The sequence below is a fragment of the Sinohyriopsis cumingii genome, chromosome 1 (genome assembly GCF_028554795.1).
Source record: "Sinohyriopsis cumingii isolate HCF-2022 chromosome 1, ASM2855479v2, whole genome shotgun sequence".
Lineage (NCBI taxonomy): Eukaryota > Metazoa > Mollusca > Bivalvia > Unionida > Unionidae > Sinohyriopsis > Sinohyriopsis cumingii.
Genome location: NC_142961.1, coordinates 62123004 through 62138796, shown reverse-complemented (window position 1 = coordinate 62138796; position 15793 = coordinate 62123004). Strand labels below are relative to the sequence as shown.

The window sequence follows — 15793 nt, the reverse complement described above, 5'->3', positions numbered from 1 at the left end:
AGTCCAGTTTGGTTCTTATTAGGGATTTATAGATCGTGAGTAAGGTTTCCTGATTAAATCCCCATGTAGTTGCTTTAAGATTTCTTTGTAAGTTTAAGTCGTTGCTGCAGCTTTTAATTAGTTGGTCTATGTGGTGGTTCCATGTTAGGTGGTTGTCGAAATACATTCCTAGGAACCTTGCCACCTTAACATATTTAATTAAATGGTCCTGAATAAAATGATTTGGGTACTCTAGTTTACAGTTGCGTTTTGGGGAGAAATTGAGGGCTACTGTTTTTTCGTGCGAGATTTTTAATCCCTATTTATTTGCCCATTTCCCTATGTTATCTAGACTTTGTTGGATTTCTTTAATAACTGGTTTGCTGACGTAATTACCTGCCCTCCAGATGCCGCTATCGTCGGCAAATTGCGATAGGTTAACTTTAGTGGAGGCTATGTTTTGGTCCAGGTCATTGATCGTGAGATTGAAGAGGGTGTGACTGAATACAGTCCCTTGGGTAGTGCCATTTTCCAGTGCAAATTCTTCGGAGTAGGTGTTGCCTACTATTGTTATAATCTTGCGACCTGTTAGAAAGTTGTTAATCCAGTTAAATATTCGCCCTGTTATTCCGATGTGGTTTAGTTTGGCAATCAATCCTTTAGTCCATACCAGGTCAAAGGCTTTCTCTGGATCAAGAAAAACCGCTATGAGGTTTATTGTCGGTTTTTCTCATTGAGTTGAATGCTATTTTATATCTCTTGCTTGAGTACAGATGCATTCGATTCAGAAAGATCATAATGTCTTAGAGGCTCACAAAACTCGTATTTGTTTATAGATTCCGAACTCTCGTGGGATTTAATATTCTCCGCTGTAGATGAAATTGTGAGTCCTTGTTAGTTTCATTAAAGATTTATCAAATGTATGAAATTAAAATCTTTACCAGGGAAAATGAAAATTCCGATAAAAAGTGAATTTAAATTTTAAACGACATTTTTTAAATAAAGTTTCTAACGAATTCAGATCCCGTTACGGACCACAATTTATTTTCCTATTCTAGGCCTTAAACTATGTAACTAAAAGAAATGAAACCAACAACTTTAAGTAAAAGAAACAAATTAACCAGTAACAAAATCAAAACTTAAGAGACCCGTGCAGTATTGTGAATAACATACCAAGCGATCATACATGTCATGTTACATGTTCAATAGTATCGAATGTTCGGAATGAATTGCAATTTTATCGATTATCCTGACATACTAATGTTGCAACCCAGAACGCCTTTCAGTTAAATCAAACTAATTTCAAATAAAGTGTTATGCAAATGAATGTAAACATAGTAATTCCAATAAATGATATTAAAAAGATACTTTTCATTAATTATATATGAACACAACTGAAATTGAGTCCATGTGTCGCAGAATAGAAACCGAGTGGGTTTTTGGACTAAATGAATAAGACAAACACAATGTGAGAAAGATCGAAATTTATGAAATGAATTAATAAAGAAAAACATATGATGTAAAAATACAATGATTCTCTCACGCTCTCAACATACGATTGACTCAAATCACTCTACACAACATTCACACATTGAAAATAAACCAAAATATTAAATCAATATGAAGTACAGATCCAAGAAACCTCATGGACTGCAGATACGCTTCAACAGAGATTCACATAAGCTCGAATATGAACACAACTAAGATTCAAAATAATCTTATGAATATAAAAATGCATTTGGAACAACAATTCATCCAAACGTATGCTTCTAGACCCCTTGTACAGCGCACGATTCCTTGGGTTGGCCCACACTCTTATCGGCCGCTCGACCCCCTTATGGATCCACCATATGTACAGTCATACGTATACACGTACAGACAGCATACAGCACCCTTTTTAATTTGCTACGTCTACGTCCGTGGCACAGACATACGTACATACATACATACATACGTATCGACAGCACGCAGGCTTAAATACTCTGGAAACTCCAGACAGCTCTAAACAACTTTAGACAGCTTCAGACACCTCTAGTCATATTCAGTCACATTGACAATCACACTTCACAGCGACAGACACAATCAGCTACAATAAAACCAAATTGGTCATAATAATAGTTTCTGTATAATCTCTAGATATATGATAATACTTTAACCTCTAATAGTGACTTGTAATTCAAAGTTCAAATATGCGTTGTAATAAATGCATTATTACGCGATAAGACATTATAAACTGAATAAGCTTCGCATATCAAATGAAAATGTAAATTTAACACTTACCCTTCTGGCTGGAGAACTATGGAGAGCGTACACTCCTTGACGTGATCCAAAACGACCAGTGTCGGTTCTAGAAATTGATCTTGCTTAAATCCATAGGAGACTGAGCAGAAGTCAGGGTAAAATACCCGTGCATATCATGTTAGTAATGTTACTTCGTCACAAGTAATTTCTGGAGAGGTACATCTTAATACAGTCGCTTACCTGGAAAAATTACTTATTCACCCTAGATAACGTTGTACGCATGTACAACGAGAAATAGTCGAATAGTTCTAAGGCAAAACCATGTTATTTCTTTGCCTAATTCTGTGACACCATGGATTAAACTTGTAAATATAATGAGCAATTGTTTACCAGATCCCCTTTATATAAAAATAGCCACTTGGCCTACTACACGTTAAATTGTTATTCTGGAAAACCAAACTTTTCGATGACAACTTCAACTAATCCTTGAACTTAATTTCTGATTAACACCTTGTTACTAACTTCTACTAATGACAAATGTCAGATACATAATATGAATTAAATATGCATAACACAAATAACAGAAACTCTATAGAATATTTCTTTACTATTGGGTGGCACGAAAACACACACTCAGAGTAAAGCGATCTTTGTTGACCAATGGTAAAAATGAATGCTTAAATTTTAATTTACAAGAATTTATTTTTACACCAATAAATTTAAGAATAAAAGAATAGAAGCTAATACATATACGAATATGTAGATTCATATATATTTACCAACAGGTAGATGCACGTGCATGCGTATTTAGATACACTGATAAGTATATATTGAGGCAGTAAACTAAGTATATGAAGATAAAAAAACCTGACCTTAATCCCTATCATGTGAACGAAATCAGCATAGCGCATGAAATAGTTACCTCCCTTGGTATAAATACAGTATAATTGCATCATAAGTTTCTTTTTGTGGAAAGTCTCAAAGCAAATAAAGGAAACTTGCTCATTACGATTTGTTCTGATTTTCAAAAATGAAGAATTCTTTTAAAAAACTTTCTCAAATTATTATTCACATTTTCATTACAATATAAGCGATATTAGACTGAATATCAACATGCCACATTCAGTACCGTGCCGGCCAGCTAGAATCTTAGCAATTATCGAGGATGATCATTATTTAAATTCTAGGGACAATTTAACGTACATTTGTTATAAGATTTTGCCCTATTGTGTATTTTATCTTAATTTTCATATTACACGTTATATTGCGTGGACTTCAGAAGTAGTGTTCCTTTGCAATGGTCACCACTTTATCAGAAGAGGAATGATAGCTACATCTCCAGCATAGGGTAAATAATAATTACAATAATAATAATAATAATAATAATAATAATAGTCACAACGATGATACGAACAATAATGAATAAATGAGAGAAATCACATTATAGAATTAAAAACTAAATACATCTTATCCTAGTATTTATAGGTAGACTTTGTGATGGTGCAGTATCACTTATCGTTTTCTCTTGCCATTAAAAGTTAAAATCTTCTTTTTTATTTAAGTACCAAATGATGAGAAAGAAAATGAGGTCTGATATAAGTCCCCGTGAATGCCGTGACTAAGAAGGGGTGATAATAAATATTCTACCGATTCAGATCAAGGAACTTAGGAACATCGTAGGAATTAAGACATTACACTAGTACGGTTGCCAGTGCGAGCCTGTTTAAATCGAGCCACTCACCCAACCAGATACATGTGCAATTCAGCAGTTTTGTCCCCATCTCGTACCTGATAGTTATCCCACAAACCAGTTCTTATCAGTTAATGTGCCAGGTCAGTAACTTTGAACTGGCGATGTAACTATCCAGTCTGTTATTATGCCTATTCAGAGTTTGTATGATGCTTTTGATAAACATGTCTTAGGAAACAATAAACAAAAAATTAAATCTGGCCAGGACACTAATACATCACATTTGCCCGGTACTTTCCATATTAATTATATAATTTGTGTAATGTACCTTTCAGAAAAGAACGTAACACCACTGTATGGCTCTTAAACCACCTTTGGAATTTGATTGTTAAGTGGCATTCATTGCATGAGAAACAATCTGCGCCCAATGTAGTTTATTCGGAAATGGCAATATAAGTCAGGTTATCAATATTATACTCACTTTAGTCTCTTGTTATGCCACCAGGGTTTCATTTCAACTTTCACATATCTCGGTTAATGTTGGAACTATTATAAATCAATGCACAGACTGGTAAATTAAATATCTTTCTAAAAGCAACTTTAAGCAACTTATAAATGGGGAGAATAGGGGAAATATTTAATTTGCTTTACAATGATACATAAATACAGCAAACATATTAAATTATCTTTAAAGCGTTACCTCGTATATCTTATACAGTAAACAAATGATACAGTTTAACAATGTGACTTTTTCACAAAGCTTATTTTTTAACAGCAGTAATGTTTCCATCGGTAACAAAATTATAAGTATAAAAACCCTTGCATGGAATTTATTTCCATTACTAGAGTCTTTTTAACAGCTTTATTCCCGCAGGTCAAGACTCAAGGCAACAGAGTCTTTAACAGAATGAGCTTAAAGCATTTCTGAGAAATATGAGAATGAGAGGAAATCAATTGTTGCCATCGAGTATTTACTTACATTATCTGGATTCAAGTAAAGGATGGAAGGAAAACGTTTAACAAAAAGCACGTCATAGCATGTAAAACAAAACGATCTTACAACACCATCGTCCAGATGACAGTGTTTGGCCATTGAACATCTTAGAAGAATGTTCCGTTTCATGACATCGAGTGATAATATTAAGTGTGATAAATGGAATGTATATACTTTTGGTAAAGAAAATTTCTCTTTGTTAGTCTTCTCTCGCTAGAATTATAAGACTACATCGTACTCCACACCTCCCCTGTTAACATATACTAAATGATTTTGATGCTGCCCCATCCCAACTTAAGACAGTGTTTAGTCTACACCTGGTTCTCAGAGGTATGAATTAAGATGAGCTGATACAAAGACAAAGAAGGAGAGAACAAGCAGACTTCGATTAAAATAAAAATGAATATTTCAATAAGAAGGAAAAAACTGAGCTAAGAATGTTACAAAAGTGATTAAGTATATGAACCTTCCTCTTACTGCATATTCGATAATATGCCACTGTTTCACGTGTAATGCAACATAGAATAATATTAAGGAAACATTCAATTACATTCAGCTTACCTAGGAACAGACTCCATTACAATGGTTATTGGCATAAAAATGACTGGCGCTAACTTAGTCATGAACCTGAACGAGCATGTCGCAGAAGCTATACATATTCTAATGCAATAAATCAAACATAATGTTTTCTATCATATGTTTTGAGCGTTCCAGTTTCTTGAAGTATCATGGTAAAAATTGCTTTATACCTTAATCTGACATTACTCTATATCAATTTTCAATGTTTCACGATTAGATAACTCTGGGGGAATATCCGTTGTCTTCACGTTTTTGAGAGAAAGTGTCTTTAGATTCTTACATGATATGAAAGCATCAAGAAGCCAATACAAAGAATCTGGTTCCTCACTTATTCTTACTTTATCCACAGTAAGCTCAGAAAGATTTTGCAAGTCAAAAGACACCTTCTCGGGTATAACTCCTATTGTTGTTTTGCAGAAGGAAAGTTTTTTGAGTTTCTTGCACTCACGGAGTCCTTCAAATAGCGGCCAAGAGGAAATTCCAGAAAAATTCATCAATTCCACGTGAAGTGTCGAAAGCCCTTTCAAGGTTTTAAGAAACGTAAAATGTGGAGCAATTTCCCCCGTATCCACGTTGATGAAAGAAAGGTGTTCTAGTTCTTTGCATTTACCGATGCTATCCAGAAATAACTGTGCTGAGTCTCTTGGACTGACATTGTGCAAATGAACGTCAGACAATTTAAGAAGACCGATCTGCTTTCCTAGACTTTCCCATGACTCCGGAGGCATGTCTACTGCTGACATTCGAAGGACTTTTAAATTGTTTCGTAAGATCTTCGTTTCATTTTTCTTTGTCTTACGGAATATACAATTAATCGGACTATGCAGTAACGTAAGGTTCTCCAGGGCTAACTCTTTTAAGTTGATTTTGTCCGGTAGTTCATAATCGTTATCATTAATTCTTGAAAAGCCAGGTGAATGCAAAAAAGATGAATTCTGTTGAACAATGTTGTTCAAATTATTTAGTTCTAAAGTTTCAAGATTTGTGTAATGACTCAAGCGAGAGACTACTATGTCTATTTCACCGACCAAACTGAGATTGCTTAATTTGAGGGATTTCAGTTTCTTATTTTTCTTTATTCTTTCCGATAATTGTATCCAGGAGAAATGATCAGGGTCTGACGTATCCGGAAGAATGTCGTTATTGTCAGTCCCAGGTACTGCAGGCGATATTTCCAATCTCTCAAGCTTTGCGCAAAAACCTAAAGACCTAATAAGTAGATCCAGAGTGCCCGTGTTTATATGTACAGATTGAATCACAACTTCTTTTAATGAGGACTGTATCCTATCATACCATTCTTTACACAGCAGCAGCGTACAACTATTTATGTTTAGTCTTAGAGTTTCTAATTTTGTTATAAAAGGCAGCCAAAAGACAAGTTTGGCGTTGTTTCCTTGGTCTTCCAACACCAATGAAATCAATGAATCGACGAAATGCAACGCGGTTGTCAGGAACAAGAGTTTACTTTCGTGAGGTTCCTCCTTATACATAAGCCACTGAAGCCATAAAACTGGTTTGTTGCTCTTTTCTGTTATGGAGTACGTAAATCTCTTCTTCGAATCGCTACTTTCATCAAAACTCCTTGCATCTGTAATCTCTGGTTTCATGTTCTTGCTTGCTTTGACCATAATGTATTTAGTCACTGTGTTTGACAATTGGAAAAGCATATGAATTATCATACTGTTTTGCAAGCAAGAACTCCCACTAAACACAATAAAATCACACTCTTTTCCCTCTTGCAATACAATGAAAATTGAGACAAAAAACTCGCATATAATTCTATCGGAGAATAACAAGCTGGATAAATTTTTGTTTGCTGACAGTGAAAGGGACTCTGTTAAAAGACCGGTTTCGCACACAGTTTCAACACCAAGTCTATCCCCATCCATAATCGAAAATACTTTGGGTAATTTCAGTTCTCTGTTATTTTTTTCTATTTCTGAAATAAACTTTGCAGCAGCAACTGTGCTTAACACATACAGTAGATAACTGTATTGGATCAGTAAGGGCCATTTGTTTAATTTGGTGATGCATTTGTCGACTTCCGTGTATTTTCGACCGAATTGTTTCTCGATAAATTCTTTGCGCTTGTGATCTGTCAGTGCGCGAAGAAGATAATGATATATGACTTCGAGCAGTATATCCGTTACTTCAATGAAATTGTTTTTGTTTTTCATCCACACATACATTATCAGTAGACACATATAGGGTACTTTGAGTAGTGATTGCACCTGGAGATGTTCCGCAAAGACCCAAAAATTCTCAAATTTTAAGTTCTTGCCATGCAGACGATTCATACTCCCCAAAAGCCTCCTAGCATATATTTTGGAGTCGTCTATGTCCATTTCACGTATTTTAAAATATATCAGCTGTTCAATCTTGTGATGACAGGTATCATACAACAACTTGAAACTCGATGGTCGGGATGTGGCAATAAGAGCACACGAAGATACAAGTTTATGACCCAATAGTCCTGAAATTAGTTTTGAATGTTCCCTTTTTATATCCAAACCATCCATAATAGTAAGAACATTCTGAGGATCGTTTTCGACAAAGTTCATTAAGAACTCTAGATATGTTGATTTTTCTTTGAATAAGTATTTTTCCAATAATTCTTGAAAGGAAAGATCATAATCAGAAAACTGCAGTGACAAGTACAAAAGGATTTTAATATTTCTTATATTGGGCAAAGTTAGACCTTGTATATTAACATCTTTATTGTCAGACTTCTGTAACCAGCACTTAACAAGATGCTTGCACCATGTTGTCTTACCACTGCCACACTCGCCGAAGATGAATATTGGATGAAACTGATTACTTTGCTTAGCTTTATCCTTGCTAATCAGTGGTTGCCGATCACGTGGTATATTTGAAGAAGCGCTGCTTTCCCAATTGTCAACATCTGCAAATTCTACTTTTTCGAAGTGAATGTTAATGTACAATTCTGATACATTGACAGCTTTTTCTTTATCGAATGGAGACATGGGAATATTCGTCAGACTCTCGTACATATTCTTCAAATGATTCTGAATCTCAAGCAGAACCGTCCCTGATAAAAAAAAATTGGAAATCGACTTTGTAAGCAGGTATCACAGAAACAGAATGGGATTTTGTCGGGCAAATGTTTTTAGTTAAACAAGCAAAAAATTGTACATGTACAAATGTTTTGTGAAAAAATTTCGTCAACTTACATGAACACTATTTTGGAAATATTCATGAAAGAATGAGGAGAAAACAACTGAGACTGATGTATAATTATATGACGCACTGATAAAATGTGGCACAGAAGATGTATAAAATACGCCAGTATTGTTTAAATACAAGGGGAAGACTTGTGTTAATTTTTATGCTGTTGATAATATCTTCGACATCAAAACATCGAAGCGGAGTTATTAAGTATACTTGTATGCAATGGACTTAGTAACTTCCGCTAATTGTCTTCTCGATTTAGATGAAATTATTCACTCCATTGGTTTTACCGGTATAATTACCAGCATATATATATATATATATATATATATATATATATATATATATATATATATATATATATATATATATATAAATATATAAATATATATATATATATATATATATATATATATATATATATATATATATATATATATATATATATATATATATATTACCAGCTGATCCTAAAGATATAATCAAAAGCCGTCCGTTCCGAAGAATATTTTGGCATAAAGCAAGGAAATGCTCAGCAACAGACATCGATATCTCAAAGGACACTTGCAACACGGTCAAGACTATTGACCGAATCAGTCTCCCCAGATACTGAACTAAAGCTGCCAACACCTGCATCCATTTAGCAACAACGTACTGCCAAGAGGCCCCAAATATAGAAAAAATTGGTACGAAATACTGGCATAATACTTACTCTTGTGCAGGCATAAACGAAGTCTACCTATGGTCTCTTACCACGACATACAATTATAAAAGACGACATTGTGCGTGCAACATTGTATGACAACAGTATAAGAATACGGAAAAATACAAATGTAACAACATACTGTATAATCTGTACATCAATACCCGATACTATAAATTTCAAAGGTTGATAAATAGGAGCTTCTTAAAACATTAAGGTATGTCAGTAAACATTCCTTATACGTCCTGATATGCATAATATATGCCACTCATCAGGTTTGCGAAGCGACCTGACGTGGGAAAAGAATGAACAACCACAAAGCCATATCAGAAACAAGGTCGAAACAAAACTCACCGACATTTTCAACTCAAACGGAAACCATCGAAATGCTACCTTTTGAACCAAATCATAGGTGGACTGGCTATGATTTTGCCGAAAAGGAACAATGTTTGATAGTTTGCGAAATAATCGATTTACATTTGTTAGGAAATTTGTTTCCTTATATATGCCATAAATCCATTTTTTCGCGGCAAGAAAGCGTTTTCTCAATAGCAGTGTTGGCTTTCAGTTTTGTCCGTGGCTGGTGAATAGTTATTAACATCTAAACTTCTTTCATTCATACGTTTAAATTATTAGATACCAATTTTTGTTTTGAGTTGAACCTCTTTGAACGATTTCATCCATGCAACTTCAATGGTGGACACTTCGGGAATATAAATATTAAACGATATATTAAGTACCATTGCTTGAAGCTGATTCCATTCTACCTTTCTCTACGTGGGTGATTTCATATTATCGCATTAATGATAAATGTCTTTTGTCATGCAGTTCATTATGGTCCATATGAAGGCCAAGAACTTGTTTCTGGCTAAAAGAAGGAGAATGACGTAGACTGGACAAGATTTTGAGCTCATTTGAGTCCTATTCTTTATATTTTGTCGTTCCGTCTTTTCAACTTAAAAAAAAACGAAGTCTGTCTCTTCTGATGCTCGTGTGATAACAAATTCTGAGATGACTAGCTAGCAAAATCAGCAACATGTAATATTTTTACGGTAAAGTATTGTTTTGAAGTACAAAAAAGACGCAAGTCAACTTTTTAACTGATCTGACATATCAGGCGTAAGTTTTAATGGCTTCTAAAGTATTACAATTAATGCATGAAATCAGCATATTGCAATATAATATAAGGAAGAGTTGTCAATAAACAGGAATTAAGGCCTTACAATGGAACAAATAAATACAGAAAATGTCTTACCAAAATCCTTTAATGTGAGTTCTTCCTTGGAAGAAATTTCTTCATTTTCTGTAACCGTTTCTTCTTTTCTTCCTGCTAGAGGGAATTATAGACTATTATGATCGTTATGTACCTTCAAAATTTCAGGATTTAAGTTGACGTCCAAATAAACACTGTTCAATGTGCACTACAGATTACACAATGTTAAACTGATTGTAATGAATGGTATCGAAAAGAAAACAGCAAGAATTTGATCTTCAAAACAAACGAATTAGAATCACTCAGAGACATTTTTCATTAATAACTCATGGAAAAATTCATAATCCATGGTTTAGAAATTCAGCGATAAAGAGGAAGATTAGCACAGATTGTATATTAAATTTGTTAATTATTTTTATGACGGACAATGAAACTATAAAGGAAGTGAAATTTGTAAGTATTCAATAAGTCCCGGACCCTATCTTTTTTCAAGTAGATTGGCATCTAAGTTAATTAAAACAGGTCCATCTGCGATTACAATAATTATAATCAGTAATAAGTAGTAAAAAGGTATAACTGAATAGCACTCTCGAATAATTATTTCCTTCATCTTTATTTGTATATGGTAAGAGCTTTATTAGTTACATAGATATAATAACAATGAATGGGTTTGAATGGATAAAACATAAATTCTACATTCTGTTTTTCGTGTTACATTGTGTAGAATCAAGGAGCTTTCATAAACATCTCTTTAGATTATTGATTTCTGCTCATCTTATCAACCGTTTGTTCGAAATAGATGTGAATATTTTGCAGTGTACATTTGTTAGAGAAATTTCCCTGTAATTGCTCCAGTCATTCATATTCCAATTCTTAAATATCAGGAATATTACACATTTTGACAGCTGCTTTGGAGATTCTCCGGTTTCAAAGATCCCATTAAAGGGTACATTAATAAATGACACAATGTATGGTAAAATGAACTGGTAACCGGAATCTTGTCCGGACCCGATGTTTTATTTTTCAAAGAGCGAACCCTATCAATTATTTCTTGATTTCTATTTGGTATCTTCAATTCCTAATTTTCATTCTAATTTCTTGCAAAAACCTCATAGACTTTCATATTTTCACCTCCTGTGACAAAATTGAGAAGCTGATATAATCTAACTAGTCAGTTTTTTCTTACTACGATTTACTTACACTTACCCTGTTTTAATATTTTCCCTATAACGCTTGCCAAAACTTTGTAAGGTCATTTCTTGATGTTACAATGAACATAATAACTTTTTCAATTGACATAAACGAGTTGATATTTTGTACGTATGCTTCAAGATGAATAATTTGGTTTTTGAATCAATATTTTTAATAAAGTTAAATTTTATCTTTTAAGCATTATAACAGACTTGATTCCACCAAGGTGGTTGTAACCTCAGCGGTAAAATTGAGAACTTCTGTATCTGCATTTCAGCTTAAGTTTCCTTACATAAAGACCCAAACTTAGAGTACACAATCTTTGACAATTAAATATCATAAATCAGTTATATCTTAGACATGTCAAAAAAGATCTGTCTTCAAATTGAAATGAAATTGCCTATCTTTATAGTTGTCTTCGTCCTCATAGTCATTACTAATGCCACATTCACTGACATATTCATTATATACATATCACTTGTAATATGATACATTTCACTACAATTATTTACTTTATCGGCACTTTTCAGGCCATAATTGATTGGAAAAATGGGACGATTAGACTCGGTTGTCAATACTAAAGTTTGATATGAAAAGAAATACTCTGTAGAGGAAATAACATTTTAGTAAGTAACTGAAGAATATGGTATATTTTGGAAGTATTAAACATGCAACTAATCATTGTTGTATTTTTTCTAATTGGGTGAAATACAAAGATGATATTTGCTTGCTATGAATAACGTACATATTCTATCGAGTGGGCGAAGCCCCGAGTGAAAATATTTAAGTTTCGCACACACGAGATGAAATATATGGCATTATTCACTCGATAGCGAACATGCTTTCTTTTTATTTTATGCTTTGACGCATCGGCGAGCGAGGTGTACTGGTGTGTAGTCTGTATAACAGACTAAAGTAACATATTTATTATTGAATCCCGTGATTCAATGTTTATGTTCTGCTGTGGTTTGTGATTACACACAGTAATTGTAAACAGTTTCATAATTATCCTTCCTATTCAAAGTAAAGTCAAATAGTACATTAAGAAAACAATTATTCGCGCCTTGTTGGACTTGAATTGCAATCATGTTTAATGCGAGGCTTCCATGTTACCACACGGTCACGCATGCATCTAAGCATAACTTTTAATTTCATGCTTATGTTGTTATCGATGGCATTGAAATTTGTTCTTGTAATTCACTCAAGTGAACTATGCTTTTTAATTTACTTCATTCAGTAATTCACGGCCAGTATAACATGAAAATATATATCTCGCAGTAATTACAAAATATAAGTTAAAGAGAACCCTAAAGCCTTCAAGGAGGAAACAGAACTATTAATATAGTGATCTAAAATCTATGAAGCAGGATTTGATGGAAAAACAGTTTCTGTAATGTTAAGGCTTTTATAGTAAACATTGCTAAATTAGTCAGCAGACTTTCTCTTGTATTATTTTATTATAAGTCCTAAATAATTCTAACCCTGGATTTTTATATACAAAGGGGGTACATCTTTTCTTCGCTGTTTGATATGTAGCAGTCAAGCAGTAAAAAAGTGAAATTCATTTCGATATTAACATTACAAATAGTTTAATGTCTTCCGCTACTACCTCTGATTTGCAAGTTTACCCACTTTAAGCAGAGTGATTCTGCAACAAACATATCTATCTCCTAACAGGTATGGATACCTTTGACAAGTGAATTCCATTCTAAGCGACCGATATAAACGCAATCTTTCTATTGATATAATCTCATCTTGCAGATTTTGTCTAAACCTATAATCACATATCTCACAAAAGATTCTCAGAAATGTAATTTGATCACGTACCCATTAGCTAAATCACACTCTGCCAAATCCATATCTACACAGAAGCTTGTAACATTGCTAGTCCAAATCACAATGTTCTCCGCAACTTCCTCGTAAATTGTAATATTGTTTAGTATACATATATTCTAATTATTCCTCATTCCTTATCTACCAATGCATTTGGAACAGACTTCGATATATGCAAAATTATATTTGCAAATTGACAAAAGAACGTGTTCAATATCATTGATATAATAAAAAAAAAACCAAACTTCAGCCACATATTTACGAGTGATACCTGTCTTAGAGTCACGCAGATGAAGTAATCCAGCAATTTTGAAACACTTCCATTCAACGTATGCATTGCTTTGAATGCTTGACAAATAGTTGTCTGACACATATTCCGGACGTTTTTGAGAAACTATACATCCTAAACACTTGTAATATGCTTCAGTCTGTACCTCTGTAGGGCCATAATACAAAGTTTCATAATTTCTGAGATAGCCACTCGTGCGAAATACAAACTTTCTTTTCTTTTCCACATTCACTCTTAATTTCTACCCTAAAAATATTTAAGGAGTATACTGAGCTTTTATTTCAAGGTAATGTCCATGCATAGAAAGAAAGATCGTCAGAAACTATATGTGCGCGAAAGAAGAGTATAAAAGCGTACAAAATTCTTGCAGCAACATTTTTATTAAACATAACATTCGTACTATCCTATTTCTTATTTGCTAATTATTTGCTTGTAATTATAAATGACTTGCGATAGAGAATAAAGAATCATAAACTAAATATGAGCTGGATATGAAGCAGATGCAAAAGCGAAGAGTGTTTTAGAAAACAAAAATGATAGCCAAATTCTTTAATTCTTCTTTCGTTCTTTTACGTTCAAAAAAAGTCATTACAAACGAAAATGTATTTTAGTAGAAAAATAGCAAATGCCTGAGGTTATATACATATTTTGTAACTTTCTTAATTTACATAAACATTGCTTTTAATTTACTATTGTAACTAAAGCTTAATCAACTTTTCGGATAGTATTGTACTAGTTTGAAATCTCAGCTTTTCTTTCAATACTGTCCTATAATAATGTTGTTCTAACAGGACGGCATAACTGGAAATTTTATAAATGGTCGCACTATTAGGAAACGTCTACATTTAATTCATCGTTAGTATATTTTTACTTTGCATCAAATACATCATTTCTCCAAACAGCTTCAGAAGCAAAACGTTAAATATGAATGGCAGTCGCGGGCATCCCACCAGTCTGAATGGGATGAAAATGCTATGCGTTTATTCATGGACAAATATAATTTCCGTTAAATAAACATACACACATACACCTTACACACGTTTCATTTGTTTATTATGATGATATCCTTACGGGAAACAATATACGCTTAAAACGAGTTTGTGTTTTCAGTGAAGACATGCAAACTACAAATTATCTTGTCTTAAAATTGAATGAAGTTTGTAATTATTACTCACGGCAGCGTTTTCTGATTACTTCACGTTTAAACCAGATCACCACGGCAACTAATATAAGAATCAGAACGGGGACCAGTACACTAGGAAGAATACCAGATGCCTGTCCATCGTCACTCTGTCCAGGCGGCCATACTGCAAAACGATGATTGTGAGCCAAGATATATATGTGAAGTTTATTTTATTTATATGTGTTTCTTCCATAGCTGATCCTTTAAAACTATGATTCTACATGAGTATCGCTTATCGTACGACTTAAACAACCTGCTCGTCACTTTGTCTTAAACTGATGTTTGTTGTCAGATGTGATACGATTTTTAACCTGGCACAATATATTGCTTAGTTATATATACTACAAACTAAGAAACATACATACGGTTAATACAAAATCCATTCAAAATTGTTATCGGAATGTATTCGATCAAAACGAATAATATAAACGATCCCAGTCATCGTAAATTCTAAATGAGCAAGGTAAATTAGTGGGTGCTTGCTTTTCATGTAATATTCTAGCAAATTATGCAAATTGAGTTGTAATGACATATTTCCGAAAATAATTTTGCACTAATTAATTGGTATGATACTTCACTTTATATTCCTGGGGTAGCAAGGTCCATACTCCCCGGCCTCTTCTAATAAGGTTACGACTTTGACTGGATCCTACTTTCTTTCACTGATATCGTGACAGATATTAACATGCTACTATATAATGTATTGAGT

General features: G+C 33.6%; 1 protein-coding gene across 10 annotated transcripts in view; it reads right to left on the bottom strand.

Annotated features, from left to right (window-relative positions):
- Positions 1-1448: 1448 nt before the first annotated feature.
- Positions 1449-15793, bottom strand: part of LOC149806974 (uncharacterized) — a 96630-nt gene continuing 82285 nt past the window's right edge. For 9 of the 10 annotated variants that reach the window (XM_089960282.1, XM_089960274.1, XM_089960295.1 and 6 more), the window contains 3 exons: positions 15077-15208; positions 10631-10705; positions 1449-8532 (listed from right to left, as the gene is read on the bottom strand). In XM_089960282.1, coding sequence (XP_089816408.1) covers positions 5666-8532; positions 10631-10705; positions 15077-15208 — 3074 coding nt within the window. In that variant the 3' untranslated portion in view covers positions 1449-5665. The remainder of the gene's footprint in view (positions 8533-10630; positions 10706-15076; positions 15209-15793) is intronic. The other variant, XM_089960292.1, reaches the window with a different exon arrangement.